General features: G+C 44.3%; 1 protein-coding gene across 1 annotated transcript in view; it reads left to right on the forward strand.

Annotated features, from left to right (window-relative positions):
* Positions 1 to 17,942, forward strand: part of ARFGEF1 (ARF guanine nucleotide exchange factor 1) — a 972,411-nt gene that overhangs the window by 681,238 nt on the left and 273,231 nt on the right. The window contains exons 24-25 of the mRNA XM_078687191.1: positions 17,620 to 17,660; positions 17,744 to 17,913. Coding sequence (XP_078543317.1) covers positions 17,620 to 17,660; positions 17,744 to 17,913 — 211 coding nt within the window. The remainder of the gene's footprint in view (positions 1 to 17,619; positions 17,661 to 17,743; positions 17,914 to 17,942) is intronic.

Genomic DNA, 17,942 nt, shown 5'->3' on the forward strand with positions numbered 1-17,942 from the left:
ACAAATAGTTCAGTTAGGTTACTGCCTGGAGCTCACTTCCACTCCTCCAACAATACCACCCAGACAGCGTCCCATGTCACAGGTTGCATCTCTACTGCAAAAGAATGCAATAGAACCAGTCCCAAAATACCATCAAAATACAGGAGTTTACTCTCTATACTTTTTCATCCCCAAAAAGGACGGTTCCCTCAGACATATACTAGATCTAAGGTCCTTAAACCTTTTCATACAGTCCGACCACTTCCAGCAGGTAATGCCTCTGTTAAAACAAGGCGAATTCCTTGCCACATTAGATCTCAAGGACGCCTACTTTCACATTCCCATCCATCAAGCTCACAGAAAGTACCTTTGGTTCGTATTAGACGGTCAACATTACCAGTTCAAAGTACTCCCTTTTGGAGTAACTACAGCACCTCGAGTTGTCACAAAGTGTCTAGCAGTAGTAGTAGCACACTTAAGAAGGGACAACATTCATGTCTTCCCATACCTAGACGACTGGCTAATAAAATCCAAGTCATAACACCAGTGTGTGCAGCACATGCATCAGACCATCTGCCTGCTACACAAGCTAGGATTCACAATAAATCACAAAAAGTCACATCTCTAACCATCCCTGTCTCAACAGTATGTGGGTGCCACAATAGATACCTCCAAAGCAATTGCACCCCCCAATCCAACAAGGATACAAAGTATGCAAGCTCTAATACAAAGATTCCAGCCACAACACTCACTACCAGCTCGAGTGTTCATGCAATTAATTGGAATGATGGCATCTTGCATCTTCATAGTGCCACATGCAAGACTCCAAATGTGCCCCCTGCAAGAGTGCTAAGCAAGTCAATGGAATCAGGCTCAACAACAAATACCAGATCTGGTGGTGGTGGACGACCGGACAAATTGCTCTCTGCAGTGGTGCAACACCAAAAACCTTTCCAAGGGCCGGCCGTTCATAGAGCCTGTTCCACAAGTGGTGCTAATCATAGACGCATCTCCCACAGGATGGGGAGCACGTTTGTAAAAACACACAGTACAGGGCACATGGACACTGCAACAAAAGCTACTCCACATAAATCATCTTGAGTTGCTAGCAATTTTTCTATCTCTTAAATCGTTTCAGCATTACCTACCAGGCAAGGCTGGTATTAGTCCTTACCGACAATACGACAGCCATGTATTACATCCAAAAACAAGGAGGAATACACTCCTTACAGCTCTCCTGGCTGGCAGAGAGCATATGGAGGTGGGCCATTCCTCAAAAAATCTTTCTGTTAGCAGAACATCTACTAGGAGTTCACAATCAAGTTGCAAATCTGTTAAGTCGTCAAAGACAACAGATACACGAGTGGGAACTTCATCCTCAAGTTCTTCAACCTTTCTTTCACGAGTGGGGCCAACCAGAGATAGATCTGTACGTCACACATCCCAACTCCAAATGCCCAATCTTCGCCGCTGGATATCCACACCCATTGTCCAAAGGCAATGCGATATGGATGAGTTGGTCAAACAAATTTGCGTACGCTTTTTCACCTCTCCTACTAATTCAATTAGTGGTACGCAAGCTACAGCAACATTCCCTCACATTGATTCTCATAGCACCAACATGGGCAAGACAACCATGGTGCACCACACTACTAGAACTCTCAGTAGTACCACATCAAAAATTAAAACTCTCTCCACATCTACTGACACAGAACCATGGCGAGATCATGCATCCAGACCCAATGCAGCTCAACTTAGCGATTTGGCTCCTGAGGTCTTAGAGTTTGGATACCTCAATCTTCCTCCTGATTCCATGAATGTTACACCCCACCACTAGAGCATGCTATGCAGCCAAGTGGAAAAGATTTGTGTATTGCACAAATAACAACATTAACCCACTAGATGTTTCTATACAAAACATCATATGTTACCTGCTTCATCTACAAAGATGTAGTATAGCGTACTCCTCAATCAGATTACATCTTGCTGCTATAGCAGCTTACCTTCAAAACAGACAACATCTGTCATTATTTAGAGTACCTGCCATCAAAGCATTTATGGAAGGACTCAAAAGAATAATTCCTCCCAGGATACCACCCTCCCCTGTATGGAATTTAAATATTGTTCTCACTAGACATATGCGTCGTCCATTTGAACCCTTGCATAAGTGTGAATTACAGTTCCTTACATGGAAAGTTGCTTTTTTAGTTGCTGTTACCTCACTTAGAAGAGTAAGTGAAATCCAGGCATTAACAATTCAAGAACCATTCATACAACTCCATCACAACAAAGTGGTTCTTAAAACAAACCCAAAATTCCTTCCAAAAGTCATTTCACCGTTCCACCTCAATCAATCTATTGAGTTGCCAGTATTCTTTTCTCAACCTCAAACAGTTGCGGAAAGAGCTCTACATACATTAGATGTAACAAGAGCGCTCCTCTACTACATTGATAGGACAAAACCATTTCGTAAAACAAAACAGTTGTTTGTGTCCTTTTCTCCTCCACATAAAGGTAATCCTATCTCAAAAGCTGGAATTGCCAGGTGGATTGTTAAATGCATTCAGATTTGTTACCAAAAAGCAAAACACACTCTTTCTATTCCCCCTAGGGCTCATTCCACCCGTAAATTAGGGGCATCTGTGGCATTTCTAGGAAATATAACCCATGATGATATCTGCAAAGCAGCTACATGGTCTACAACGAACACCTTTACAAAACACTACTGTGTACATGTGCAGGCAAAACAACAAGCTGCTGTGGGCCAGGCTGTACTCAAAACATTATTTCAAACTACTGCAACAGATACTGGTGGTCGCCGCTAAGGGCGAAAACTGCTATGCAATCTATGCACTAGTGTGTGGTCTGCAGCCAATATGCCTCGAACGGAAAATGCTACTTACCAGTATGCATCTGTTCTTGGCATGTAGGGCTGCAAAGCCACACACACCCACCCTCCTCCCCGGCTACCTATATCTGTTCCAGTAATATCTTCGTTAGATACACAAGACATGGACATCTTTTTCTGTACTCGTACAACTCCATCATTTCCCCAATGGCGAAAAACAATCTGAAGATGGTGCCAATGCCCATGCGCACTACGCTCTACAGGAGGAGTCATCTACCAAACAAAGACTCTTCCAAGACAACAAGAAAGTGTAATCATCCGGGCCTACCACCAGATGACGATCTATGCTCTAGTGTGTGGCTCTGCAGTACTACATGCCAAGAACAGATGCATACTGGTAAGTAGCATTTTCCTTACATGTTCCCCTTAGGGTTTACCCAACTCGCAAAATAGGAGCCTCTTTGGCATTCCTGGAAAACATACCCATTGCTGACATTTGCAAAGCAGCAACACGTTCCACACCGCACACTTTCACAAAGCACTACCGTGTGGATGTATTAGCATGTCAACGATCCAGTGTTGGACAACCAGTGCATCATACTCTTTTTCAAAAACCTGCTACCCCCACAGGCTAGCCACTATTTTGGTAGAGGGACTGCTTCACAGTCTGTGCTAAGCATGTGTATCTACAGCCACACATGCCTTGAACAGATTATGTTACTTCCTCTGTAAGCATCTGTTCTTGGCATATAGATTTTCTGTGGAACAGAATACTGTCTATTGCAACATAACCACTAAACGGTATCCTATGAATGTCTTTTTTCCTTTTGTTTTCTTTCACCCCTAAGACCCAGAGGAAAATTCAATCTAGTGATTTTGAAGAGCCCCACCCAATGTTTTAGAGGCATGCTTCATCATTGGGTCTCATACTGTTTCCTATAAACCAGGATGGCTCAGCCATATTCCAGGCAGCTTTTGGATATTGCCTGATGGGATTCTTAGAATAACAATACCTCAGGTGCACTCCAGTTTCCTTTTAATATTGGGTGCCCTTGGTATAACTAAAATACATTTGTGGGTGGTATAATTCTCCATACACCCTCCTCAAGGTTGACATGTTTTAGCCTACCTCAACAGCCTCGAAGGATCCCGGGCCTTCATCAGGACTAGTTATATACCCAATTGTTATGGTTTAGCGTTGTGTCCTGTTCCTGTCAGTCTAATAACATTTAAAGGGCAATACAGAACAAAGACATGGAGGCTTACTTTGCCCAGTTTCAAAAGCACATTTTTGATAAAGACTTGTAGCCGCAGATTCCTATTCTTTTTAATATTCCCCAGGCATTAGACTGGATCTGTAAACAGTTTTTTTGGTACTTCTGTTTGCCAGAAGGTGGCGCTGTGTGGCTGCACACTGACACCTTTCCTCTCTAGAAGTAATGTGCAGGGCCTATGTAGGTGCCAATCCTGCGTGCTGATGTCAGTTCCTTTCTTTCCTCACCACCAGACACAGATCCGGAGCTTCTCATCATCTCTCTGAGACCCCTTCCTAGATTTCTTTCTCTCAACAAAACATTTTTCAGTGGGCAAGGGATGTTACAACACACTTTAAACACTGCAAGGATTGTTGCAAACAGATGTCTCTGACAGATCCTCACCAGGTGTGCCTGTTGTGTCTGGGGTTGGGCCTCGACTCCAAGACCTGTGGGACTGGGCTGTGATAAACCTGATGGCAATCAGGGTACACAAGGCGAAACTTTGTTATCAAGCAAGAAGGTGCAGCATTGGGACCACTCCAAATCCCACCATAAGACCCGATACCGGTTCTGCTCCCATTTCGGGAGTAAGCGGAACTGCTCTAGAGGCCAGTGTTGGTTGCCCTACAAGTTTTCCAGTAAGCAAAAAAACACAAGAAGTCGAAGCAGAGTTCTGCTCCTTCGCAACATTCCTACTCCCCTGACTAAGTGCGTGGGAGCACCAACCATTTCACTCCTGCTTTTGAAGTTCTGCAGCTGGTCCAGGCACAACCTAAGTTTTCGTGACCTTCAGCCTGGCAGTGCCAGATCGAAGTGTTCCATGCAGCTATACACTGGCTCTTCAGATCTCTACTGAGTCCCTCTGGCAGACATTCATGCCCCATGCAGACAAGAGGATTTTCAAGTGTACTACAGCCCTCCGCTCCATGGATCCTCTGAACCACTTCTGCCCTCAGCTTCAGTTTCACATTTAGCTGAAATAGACTGGGTTCCTCCCCAGCATGGAACCCAGCAGTTTTGCGGTAGAGGCTAAGTGGTCCCCCTGCAATTAACAGAGGAACATCTCTCCATTTTGAAGCCAGAATGCAAGCTTCTTTGGCCAGAGGGACTGTCGAAAGAGTGCTTATGCCAGACGTAAGGCTTGGTTGTTATTCACTCTCCTTTCTGGTGCCCAAGAACGACAGAGGCATTCGGCCTATTTTAGATCTGCGCCCTCTCAAAACCTTCCTTAGGAAGGAGGAATTCAAAATGTTCACCCTCACCCAACTCTGGTTTGCCCTCGACCCTGGAGACTGGATGGTGATGTTAGAACTGCAAGACACCTATATCCACATATCCGTCCTGCTGGCCCATCAGTGCTACCTGCAGTTTGTGGTGGAACAGGAGTCCTTTCAGCTTGCGGTGCTCCCCTTTGGTTTCACATTAAAGCGATGACAATGTGGCAGCACACCTGACGTCATGGGTGTCAGTCTTCCCCCTTCCACAACAAATGACTGTTGAAGGCGGGCTCGCCCCAGGAAGTCATTAACCTCCTCCAGGCTACAGCGATCCTCCTGTCATCTTTGGTGTTCACTATCGATGTGCCGAAGTCAAACCTGACTCCTCAGATTCTCCCCTTCATCTAAGCCATTCTGGATTTGGTCTGGTTTTGTGCCTTTCCCCGAGACTGGGAGTGCAGGACATTCAGACTATGTATACAAACTCACTGGTAGTAATGCAAAGGAGGCGCACCTCATATACAAATACAATCAGATGGGGACCCAGAAGTGGTAGGTTCAAAGATTCATCAGTTTTTAGATAAACATTTGGAGTTGGTGCATCTCTGGATAAATATGCACCCTACTACCTAGATGCTCAAGTACATAGTTCTTGCCAAGCAATCCCTATGGAACACAGTCTTTATATACAGATATCCCGGCACTCTAAAGTAACTGTTTGTGTCTACATTTGTTCAAAAAGAGCCATTCTATGTGTCAATCCAAATATCACTGGTAATCAACAATTGTAGGTTCTCAAAGAGTTTTAATTCCAAACAATGTATAAAACATCACCATTTTTTCAAATAGACATAAGGTACTACTTTAAAAACAAAACATTCATAAGTAAAGACCAAGAAAGGACAAATGTTCTCTAATTGTAAGGGACTGTGGGCACGAAAGACAACAGCCGACACGTGTTTCGTCATGTCATGTGACTTTTCCACACCAAAGAAATCAATTTCCTGTTCTACAACATGTAATCGCAAAGTTAGGACGTCCTGGAGGCAGTTTGGGGAGTACACGCCAGTTGTGCATTGACTAATGAAATACGGCCTATCAAAGCCTACTTTGTCTCTCCATCTATGGGAATATGTTTTAAATAATAATCAATTTTTGTGGTATAGAAGGCCTGATTATGCACTGACCTTGGCGACACAGTTCAATGACAATTGAATTTAGCCATTGATGTGCTAACTTTGCGATTACATGCTGTAGAACAGGAAATTGATTTCTTTGGTGTGGAATTGGTCCTACGCAGGCGTCCGCGTAATATATTGGGGGGATTCGGACGTACTATCAGAAAATCAACTGGTCACTGAAAAACTTTGTGCTGATATCCCCAGGATGTATTGGTAGGATCCTGACGTTCTATTACAACATCTATGGTTACTACCCTAGCTGTAAAAGAAAAAACTACGAATCATAGCAAAATCATCATATGACGTGACGAAACACGTGAATACTCAGAATTTCAATGAGGTCACCTTTGAGGCTCCTAGGACTGAGGTCCCCCTGCATCCTGCTGGCCGAGCACGCCAGGTGGCAAATGCAGTCTCTGCAGTTGGATCTAACGTCCCAGTGGGCCTAACATCAAGGGGAACTCTCGGACCAAGTTCAGATTTCAGAGGAGATTATGAAAGGTCTGCAGTGGTGTTTCCTGGACTGCGATTGGGTCAGTGGCATACCGCTCTCCATGCCCCACTCAGATGTTTTTTTTAATTTTTTATTTTTTTTATTGAATCGAGGCAACAAGCAAAATTGACACAATACAGAAGAATCACTTTACCATTCTGCAATACATTTGAGAGGAGAGGGGGAGAAGCAGAGCCAAAGCACATCAAACATTCGAGGGGATGGGGGAACATCAAATACTGTATCTCTAGGTGGTACACAAATCTCCCCCCTATATTTATTCCACTGATCCCAAATCAAGGCCCATTTTCGGGGACGGCCTCTCGCCAAGTACACCGTTTTTTTCCCGGAACATACTCCAGTCCAAGTCATTCTTCCAATTGTCTAGGGTGGGAGGCAATTCGGCACCCCACTGTTGAGCGATGTTTCTTTTCGCAATCATATAGCCCAGTGTGGCCCACTACGTCTGTGCTGAGTTAAGATCAGTGGGTTCCCAGATATTGAGAAGGCATCTGCGCGCCTCCGGTAATAAGGAGACACCCGTAACCTCCTGGATACTATCATGAATCTTACTCCAATACTCCTATGTGTCGGCACTCCCAGATGATATGAGAGAACGTTCCCACCAGCCCACACTTGCGTCTACACAGTCCAACTTCCAACACCCCCATCTGTATAAGGCGGGGGCCCGTGACATAGACCCTGTGCAGAATCTTTAACTGTACCAGTCGCAGCCTAGCAGGAATAGCTACCACTTTTGGGGAGGACATCGCGGATTGCCAGTCTTCATCATCCAATTCTATCCCATCCCGTGTCCACTTGTCCCTCAGCTCCTTAAGTAGGTCAGCCCTATTATTGATTAATGTTTTATAGATCAGGGAGATCGTCTTTTCGGGGAGATGACCATCTAGGATTCTATCCTCCAGGGGCGATGCATCCGGTATATCCACCTCCGTACCCAGCGCGGCCATTAACGAATGTCAAACTTGCATATATCGATAATATTCAGAATCTGAAAGCTCGAATTCTACCTGCATTTCTTCAAAAGATTTAATCCGCCCCTTGGCCCCACTCAGAGTTGACAGAGGTGTCAGATGCGCCACTTCTGGGCTGGGGAAACCACTTGGTAGAGGAGGAGATCAGAGGCCTCTGGTCTCCAACAGAGACCCAGCTCTGTACCAGTCTTTTGGAGCTGAGGGCCATCCGATTGGCACAGAAAGCCTTCCTGCTGTCCATGAAGGGGAGGCTGGTATAGGTGCTCACTGTTAATATTACCCCCATGTGGTATGCCAACAAACAGGTTGAGGTGTGGTCACCGACCCTGAGTCAGAAGGCCTTGCACCTCTGAAAATGGCTGGACCACCAAGGGATCTTGAGGGGGTGCACCACCTGGCAGGCTCATTGAATGCCATGATGGACGAACTCAGCCATCTACGCCTAGTGTATCACAAGTGGTAGCTACACCTAAAGGCGGCGCAAGATCTCTTCAGCGAATGGGGAGAACCTTGGTTGATCTGTTTACCACCACCTAGAGCATGCAATGCCAGCACTTACGCTCGTTGAAGTTGTCTCTCACTCTGAGATGCTTTCAGCCTGCACTCCTTTCCGTCGATACCACTCCTGTCCCCGGATCTCAAGAAGATCAGAACTGACCGGGCCCAAGTCATCCTAGTGGCTCCAGATTGGGCACAGAGAGTATGGTATCCAGAGCTCCTGGGCTTGAGCATCTGTGCTTCGATCGCACAGTCCTTCTGGGAGATTCTGCTGTTGCAGTAGGAAGGCCAGGTTCTCCATCCCGTCCTTCACACACTCCACTTTTATGCATTGAGATCGGGCACCGCCAGCTGAATGCCTTTAGTCTCCCTCCGTCGGTAGTTTCTATGATCTTGGTAAAAAGACATTTTCCGACTAAGACTGTATACTCTATGGTATGGTGCAGCCAAATTGACCCCCTCCAGGTCCATTTGTCTGATTTCCTATTATTTGTTGTGTCCCACGCCTGGCAAGGCCTTGATTTGGCCATGGTCAAAGATTATCTTTTGACCTTCCTGTGATTTTCTGGTCAACCTTCCTTGTTTAATCACAAGTTGTGATGAGGTTTTTGAAAGGGTTGTAACATCTGTTTCCCCCCTCTCTTTTGTTGATGCCTCAATGGGACCTCAATCTCATCCTTACTTATATGATGTTTACTCCATCTGTGCTGCTCCACAACGATTCCCAGTGGCTGCTTGCTATGAAAACAGGGTTCTTATTTGCCATCATCACCACACAGCATATGAGTGAGCTTCAGGCTGTGTGTGTTAATCCACCATACACCACCACCTTTTTCCCTGAAATGCCGCTTCGGCGAACTTTGGCATCTTTTCTGCCTAAAGTTGTGAATCACTTCCGCATCAGTGAAACATCATCATGCCCACGTTCTATGGTCATCTCACCCCTCTTAGGAGCAGGAGGAGAAACTCCATCGCTTGGGTCCCAAAAGAGCACTTAGTTTCTACATCAGTTGTACCAAAGACCACTGGGTGGATAATCAGATCTTTGTGGGGTTCACTGAAGCGAAAAAAGGCAAGGCTGTACAGAAGTGTATAATTTTGTGCTGGATCGTGCTCTACATTAAGATCTGTTACACACTGGCTAAAATGCAACCTCTGGAAGGACTGTGCGCTCATTCTGCAAGGCACCCAAGCTACTACCACTGTCTAGACATAGTCCCTGTCCCTGTCCTAGACATATGCCAGGCTGCTACGTGGGCGTGCCTCCATAAGTTCATGAAGCACTATTGCCAAGACAGCCAAGCCTCCAGAGAAGGACACTTTGCCCACTCAGTGTGCAGGACTTTCTGGTCTGTGACCATTCACAGCCCACCTCCAATCAGGTCCTGTTTTGAGATGTGTTCAAAATGTGAGGAATGTGCAGCTAGAAGCCTCTGTCAGAAGAACAAGTTACTTAACTTTCATGAGACACTTTCTGGTAGAGAGTCTATCTAGCTGCATATTCCTCACCGACCCTCCCATCCTTCCTTTTCTGTGATTGGCCTCTACCCATTAAGTCTAGGAATCGGGACACTGATATACCAATTCATTTTTGGGGATCCAATTCTGGAGGCACTGACAGCTTTGAAAGCAACTGATTCAGTTTGCAGGAGTGTCGCCTATATACGTCCCACACATTCCTCCCGGAACGGAACTGCATCAGTTCGGAGCCATGCGCTGCCATGTCCCAGTACTACAAAAAGTTTCTGGATCCAGTCTGACGCCTAGGGAATATTGAGTATCTGAGAAATATGTGGCTAGACAGTCTTTACCAGAAAGAGCATTACAGAAGTTAAGTAACTTGTTCATTAGTGCCTGAAAGAAATAAACAAATTAGTAAATTTAGTTTCTCATCATGCATTTATGAATTCACACTCTTTGACGTATGTACTTTGGATGGTTTGTTGTATGTGTTTCGCTTCTTCGTTTGTGTTACAGACATATATTTTAAATACTGCACGCAACATGCACAAATATATTTAACACCCAAGACCCCAAGGGGGTGGGTCTGCGATTTATTTTTGAGAAAAAACAATTCCATTTTCAAGCTACACCTGTATCATGCAGTTGAAATCTGTGACACACACCCAAATATTATATTGGGTGATGCTTCATAGGAGAACCTGGAGGGCATGCCCCTGTAGTCACTCTCTACTTCAATAAGAGTAAATGCATGAAGGAGTAAAAGTAACTTTCACTCCTTCATGTGTTCGTTCTTACCCAAATAGAGTGCCTCTCACAAGCGTTTTTACCTGGTCCTGTTGTTATTGTGGGAGATACTTACTGCATTAAGGTTACTGGGTAGCCACTGAAAAAATAACGCCACACAGATTTCCTGGCTGTACAAATGTTAGTTAATTTCTTGGTCCTATGTATGCATGGGGATCTTCTCCAGTCTCTTAGAGTGTGCCCAAGCAGGCACGTACATGCGCAACATCTTATGTCACGTGACACACGTGTCATTGGGGGAATCATGAGTAATATAGGTTATAGTTGTCCTGTGCAGGCATGCAGCAGTGTATTGCAGATCTTGATGGATTTCCATCCCGATTGGCGCACACTGTAAAGGTGTTCCATCGCTAATGCTTTAGTTACTGGTCCCATCAGCTACAGTAGACCGAGATTTTGCAGTGCCATTCAATTACCTTTTGTGTCATAAGATAAACAAATTCAGATCACATGTCAAAGTATAGCCTTGTAGAATAGTGTTATATACTCTGTTACATCGGATCTGTATAGTTGCTGTTGTTCCTGTAACTACAGGGAAACACTTTAGTGGGTCACAGACTCCTTATCCTACATAAATACTGACTACTGCAGTACTGATCACAGATTATCCCTTGAGAGTCAGATGCATTGTTCACATAGAATTTATATGATCTGAAGGGATGTCATCATTTATTCCCGTCACATGTGTTTTCAATCGATAGACCTATTGTGGTTCACTCGCTTGTAACTTTTTTGTGGATATATTTGTGCTATGTGGTCTTTTTTTGATAGTGGCCTGTACTAAGTCGTTTACAGAATGGCCTATTGTTGGAAAGTGAGCAGTCATTTTTGTGGTTTTCAAATGACATCAAATGCTGCTGTGGTATTCGCCTATCCTGATTTTGCTTTTTCTGGCGACAGGAACATCTGATCAGATAAATTACATTTGTGAAGTTGCAGTTGGTATTGTTATGTTGCTCCCATGTTTGAGGTACCCTGTCCATATGGATAATGTCCATTGACCAGTAGCAGACTCCAAAAACTTGATTTAAGTCAGTAAGAGCCCCTAGAAGAAGTTGTCATCATAAGCAGTGTAGTACTTCAGTGGCAGCTTCAGAGTATAATAATACATTGATAAATAGAGGTCTGTGTTTACTTGTAGATAATTCATGTTAGATTGTCTTCTCTGAGTCCCTCTTGACTTTTTAAAGTAGACTATTCAGAAGTTAAGACATTTCATGAGGTTGCAATAGGGAATTTCCTAGGGCGAAAGGTGGGTTGTAGTCTCAACAGTGGTGGTAACGTCAAGTTTAGTTATCAAGACAAGAGTTTAGTGTTTTGCTATTAGGGGAGCCAACATTGCTGGTCTGGTAGGAGCTTGGAACAATCCTAACACCTGCTTTCTTCTCCAAGTCATGCCTTCTGTTCACTGTTCTTGTATTTGTCTCTGTGGGGTCGTCCCTTTCCTAAAACAGGTTATTCACAGACATCTATGGTGAAGCTCACAGCTTGAGAATCTCTTGTTGTGCGCTGCACAATAGATATCTTTGAAGAGGAGATAAATGGTCTGTACCACTTAAGGATTGAAATGATGCTGGAGCCTGATGCAGTTGCCACTCCTGCACGTGGACATCAGTTTTTCTTTCTCTCTATACCTTTGAACACAAAACCAAAGCTTGCTTCCAAACCTTTACCTTGCCATTTTCTTCTAAAATAAATGTTTTACGGTGTGCAAAGGAATACGTCAAGCTTTACGTTGCAGAACACCGATAGAAGACGCGTTCATCTTGGTCCCGCTCTCAAGGCCTTTCCCGAGAAAGGTCTTTCTCACACCCGAAATCCTCAGGTAAGTCAAAGTCCAAAAACAATCCCGCAGAGAAGTTGCAGGGAAGTCAAGGGGCCTCTTGATCTTGATGCCAGTCTCCTCCCACCGTACCTATTTACCCAATTCATCCCGATGCACCCTAAATTCCCAGGTCAGTCTATGACATTGCAACTCATGGAGTCTTTTAAAGAGACCATGTTTTGAATTTTTTACTCCCTTTAGGCTCTCAGTGGTTCACCTTCCTGCGCCAAAGATTCTAAGAGGCCTCTAGTTGGCTTGCCACCAGCAAATCTGTCTTTGACGCCGTCTGTGCCTCTCAGACCCACTACGGTGTCCGTCCCATCTCCAGGGGAGAATACCATCCTGATTTCAAACCTGATGGCACGAACCATGTGGAGCCATGCCAGGCCGAGGCCAGCTCTGACACCACCGGCGCTGGAGTAAGTACCAGTTGCTTAATCTGACTATGAACAGAATCTGACCTGATCTAAGCTTAAGTTGTATCAAATGCCAGTCCCACCACAACATGCCCAACCTCTTTCTGACTTAGACAGGGTGCTGCCCCTTCCGGTGGGTCACCCACAAGCTCTCCAAATCTTGTTTGGAGCAGACTCTAATCAAAGCCAGCTTAACCTAGGAGATCACAATGCAGATGCTTGGGATGAGACCAAGTATTAATACTGGCTCTAGTCCCCGAATGGACGAATTAGCCTCACGTCCTCCTTTGCTATGGTCTTTTGGCCTGCAGACAAAGTTTGGACCTATAGCTACCATCCATATATGTCAATACTAATGTGCTGACACGCACAGAAGTGCTTCTCCCTTTCAACAAACTTCTCATGGACACATTAATGGGCACCTGAGCGCAATCTTGCTCTTACCAGCAGGTAAATAAGCAAGCGGTTACATGTCACAGACTGGCTACAGGAAACCCTGTCTTCCTTTTTCAGCATGTTACTCCTGAAAGCCTAGTTGTCCAGGTGTCGACAGGCAGCCTGAACCCAAACATGTTTCCTACAACTCCCCCCTGACAGGCAATCCAAACATATTGATGCTTTTGGAAGACTAATATATTCTTCTATAATCACACCTTTCATTTTGTCAGTGCCAGCTGCCTCTTAGGAAGATACTTGCATGTATTGTGGAATATGGTCAGCAAGATCTTGCAAGATCCTAGAAATTCGTAAGACTATTAGTCTTACGAATTTCGCATCAATTTAGACCAATCATCCAAGATGGCCAAGCTGCAGGTAAGTACTTCTTCATTTTGGGCTGGACACTACTGATTGCTTAGGCAGGGCAGTTCACACCAGTGTGTTGCTTCAGCGCCACTCGTTGATGAGATTCATAGATTCTTTGGGTGACGTCCAAGCATCATGAATGGAAATGCCATTTGACAGCACTCATCTCTTAAATAAAGCATAGCTGCATCACATTCCCTAGGCTTTTCTGTTCCCATGCAACAGTATCCTCAGCCATGTCACCCTTTTCATAAGGGTTTTGGCCTAAAGACAGCACCTAAGCCGACCTTCCTGGAAACAGACCCCCAGGCCTTTTAAGGCTGAAGTAGGGGTCCAATTAACAACATTTGGGACAGCATACTGCCCATTCCCATGCTCCTCCCTCTTCATCTTCCAAACTGCTTTAGTGTGCTGGAGGCACATGGCCATTCCTGTCTGACCCGCCACACCTTTCACCCACACCAGAGCAACACTCGGAAGACCCTATGTCCATTGTGCACCAGAATGTCCAGGCTTTTTCTGTCCAGAGGAGCTATAGAGAGGTTCTCAACATCAGGAATATGGACTGGATGTTATTGCTGTTATTTACTGGTGCTGCAGTAGGACTGAGGTCTTCATCCTATGTTAGATCTTTGCTCTCCCAACTTTTTCTCGAAAAAGGGCAAATTCAAAATGCTCACACTGGTCCAGGTTCTATCTGCTCTGGATCCAGGAGACTGGATGATAGCTTTGGACCTGCAGGATGAATATTTTTATATTCCGCTCCTGCTGTCCCACAGGTGTTGCTTGCTCTTCAAGGTCAAATAGGAGCATTTTGGTGTTTACTGCTCCCCTTTAGCCTCACCAGTGCCCCATAGGTGTTTAGGAAGGTGATGGCAGTGGTTGCAGCAAATCTTCGGAGTTCAGGTATACCAGTCATCTACCAGTGTTTTCAGAGTAGCAGGCCCATAACACAATGGATAGTCCTATGTATTAATATCTGTATTCATTGGCTAAGAAGCAGCCTCTGAATAGTTTGAGGACTTTTTTCACCAGAGCCAAGGCAGCTACCACTGCATTGACTCACTGAGAGCCTTTCCTGGATAACTATTAAGCAGTTATGTGGGTATCAGTGTACATGTACATGAAGCACTTTTGCCTTGGCAGTCAGGTCATTCTGGATGTGCATTTTGCATTTTCGATCCTGCAGTACTCTTGGGTCTGAGACATTCCACAGACCACCACCTTGGTAGTTAATTCATTGCTATCTATTCACAAGATAAGGAATCCATCAGAGGAGCAACTTATTTACCTTTGGTAACTCTTTCTGGTGGATCACCACTCTCCCACCTCCCCATTCTGTGGAATGGTCTCTTTTCCACCTAAGAAAATTGCCCAATCTAGGAATCTGCACACTGTCACGTCTGATCAGTTGGAAGCTCCGGTCCAGAAGACTCAGACCAAGTCGAGAAAGAAACTGATATCCGCACACGGGACCCGCAATTATATATGGCTCCAGTGTCAATTCCAAGGTGGGAGCTGACGTTGAGCCATTCAGCACCACTGAAAAATGTCCTCATCCAGCCTGGCGTCTGGGGGTATTCACAAGATGAGGAATCTGTGGTTAGAAAGAGAATCCACAAGAAAGTTAAGTAACTTGTTAGTTTCAGCTAGGACAACGTGTGCACTGTGGTGTTCAATATAACCAGACTACATTACATTATATTTAATACACATTTCCTGATTTCTGTTCATAGCACTAGTATTGTGTACATCTGAAATGGTAGTGTAACCCTCAAAAACACTGTGTCCATCCCAAGATCTTTTTTCAAATATACCATGAAAAATGCATTCAGGTTTGCTCATCAAAGAACGCAACAGTGAGCACATCTGAATGTCGGGTGATACATGGGGTGAGGGATCACACAACCACAATACACACATTTACCTTAGGAGTAACATGTGTTTTGAGCTCCATTAAACATGTTTTTTGTGTATGTACATGTTACGTATGATGGCTAGATGGCTCAGTGACCTTAATGTTTGTCACTTCAATATATGGTGATCCACAAGTCACAACTTCAAATCCTAACTAGACTGATTAAATTCTCTCCCTTCCAAAGTCTGTATATGAAGTACCATTAAATTGAGCTATAGAAGCAATTATTATTTATAGTGCTTAGAAACAGCAGAAGTGTGTTATGAAGTTCTTTATAAAAAATAAACACGTTCTTATTATGGACGTCTTATTATTCTGAAGAAAGCCGCTGTGAAATCTAAAAGCAGGCATCTTTTGCTATGCTGTCACACCAGTACATAAGATTAAGGATGCACCTGTAATTTTGCAGTAGGTGACGAAAACTTTCTACTGTTATCTCTTTCAGAGACATGAAAATCACAGCTACTCTTGTTACTTCTGCTGCTTTCCAGGATCTGTAGGACATAAGAGAAGTGTAGGACAAGTCAGCCTTTGCAAAGCAGAGGCTCACTGAGTGCTTGCTGTTGACTGGAGAATCGGAGAACTGAGAAGCTTTCCTTGGACACTAACACCTCCATGCTCAGCCCCATTACTTGCTGCTGCAGCATGAAGCCACAATAAATTGTGCCTAGTTTTGCTTTGAGGTGGAGGTCTGGAGAATGCTAGCTTGTCCTCAGATACAGCAAAGAAGAGGACCATATATTCCACTTATGAAGGTGTCCTCCCCAGTAAAGGAGAAACTAGTAGTAAAACCTTAACTGGGGTAGGAGCATGCAGCAGCAGTTCTTGCCCCTATGTTACTGGAATGAGCACAATGTGTGTAAATATATAATTGTCTAAATAATAAAGGGGAAGTGGGTCATGTGATAAATCTTGTCTCTCAGCTCCCCTTAGCTGTGATGATGTAGCTTCAGGAAATTGAATGAAAGCAACGTCCTGATAATTTTCAGTATAACTTTACTTAATGTTTGTGAAAACTTGCATCCAGTCTCTGAGTTCAGGTATTTTCCAGTTCTCTGGAGCTTGTGGATATCGTGAAAAATGCTTCAGCCTCCAGCACGTTAGCAGAACTTACAGTAAATGTATTTTCTTTTACTGGAGACAAGAGCTACATGCTTGGTTTCCCTTTTTTTTTTTTGCAGAGTTTTATATAGCGTGAACTAGACCCGAAACGAATCGGGTATCAGAGCGCTCTACATAGCACCAGTTACGTTACATTAGGACACACATTCATTTTTAGGCACGGGGTGATTAAGTGATTTGCCCAGAATGACAGGAGGTTTTTGGCGTTGTTACCGAGACTCGAACCCAGTTCCCCAGGTCCGAGGTAGAGCGCCCTAGCCGTTAGTTGTAGTCTCCATCTTGTGTTAGACAAGAGCTTTAGACAAAGCCCTTCAGGACCATACAGGAAATGATCAGTAGTGCACAGTGTGCAGAGAGGCTTACCAGGATAGAACACCAGTGGGGGAATGTGGTAGGCAGTGCCATTATAGCAGTGCAGCAAGAGACCCGAGAAGCATTTTCATATTTTTTTGTGGATCCCTGCTACTGGATAAGATCACATAAGAAGTCAAAACAATTGGCTTCTTGGTCCCCTAATTTATCTGGAATTAAAAACACCTTTTGAACATTTGACTGTATTATCAATATTTGTATGTATTCAGGGTGTAAATGGAAAAAACCTTGAACATTGATCTGGTAAGCTTGTAAGTGTTCCCAGCATAAGACTTTCCCAGTTTCTGTTACATATTGGTTCTTATGACAAACAAAATGTCTCCCAGCACAGAGAATTTCATCAGAGTTCACATTAGTAAACTGCTTCGTATAAGAATGTTGTTTATTTAGAATTTGTTTTCTGAATTTTTCACTTTCCACTTTTCAGAATATTCACAGGCTCCATACGACTGGATGGGAATGCTATTGGTAGGTATTTATCTTTGTGCTGTTCTGCACCTCTCCCTTTAAGGACTTCATGGAAAACTGTCAAATCTATCTTACTCTTTTAGTTGACTTTGTCCGTTGGCTCTGTGCTGTATCAATGGATGAACTGCTTTCTCCTACGCATCCCCGCATGTTCAGCTTGCAGAAAATTGTGGAGATATCGTATTACAACATGGGCCGTATCAGACTGCAGTGGTCGAGAATATGGGAAGTCATTGGGGACCACTTTAACAAGGTAAGGGTTCAGGTTAAACTCAGGCACTT

The sequence above is a fragment of the Lissotriton helveticus genome, chromosome 4_1 (assembly GCF_964261635.1).
Source record: "Lissotriton helveticus chromosome 4_1, aLisHel1.1, whole genome shotgun sequence".
In the NCBI taxonomy this organism is placed as follows: Eukaryota; Metazoa; Chordata; class Amphibia; order Caudata; family Salamandridae; genus Lissotriton; species Lissotriton helveticus.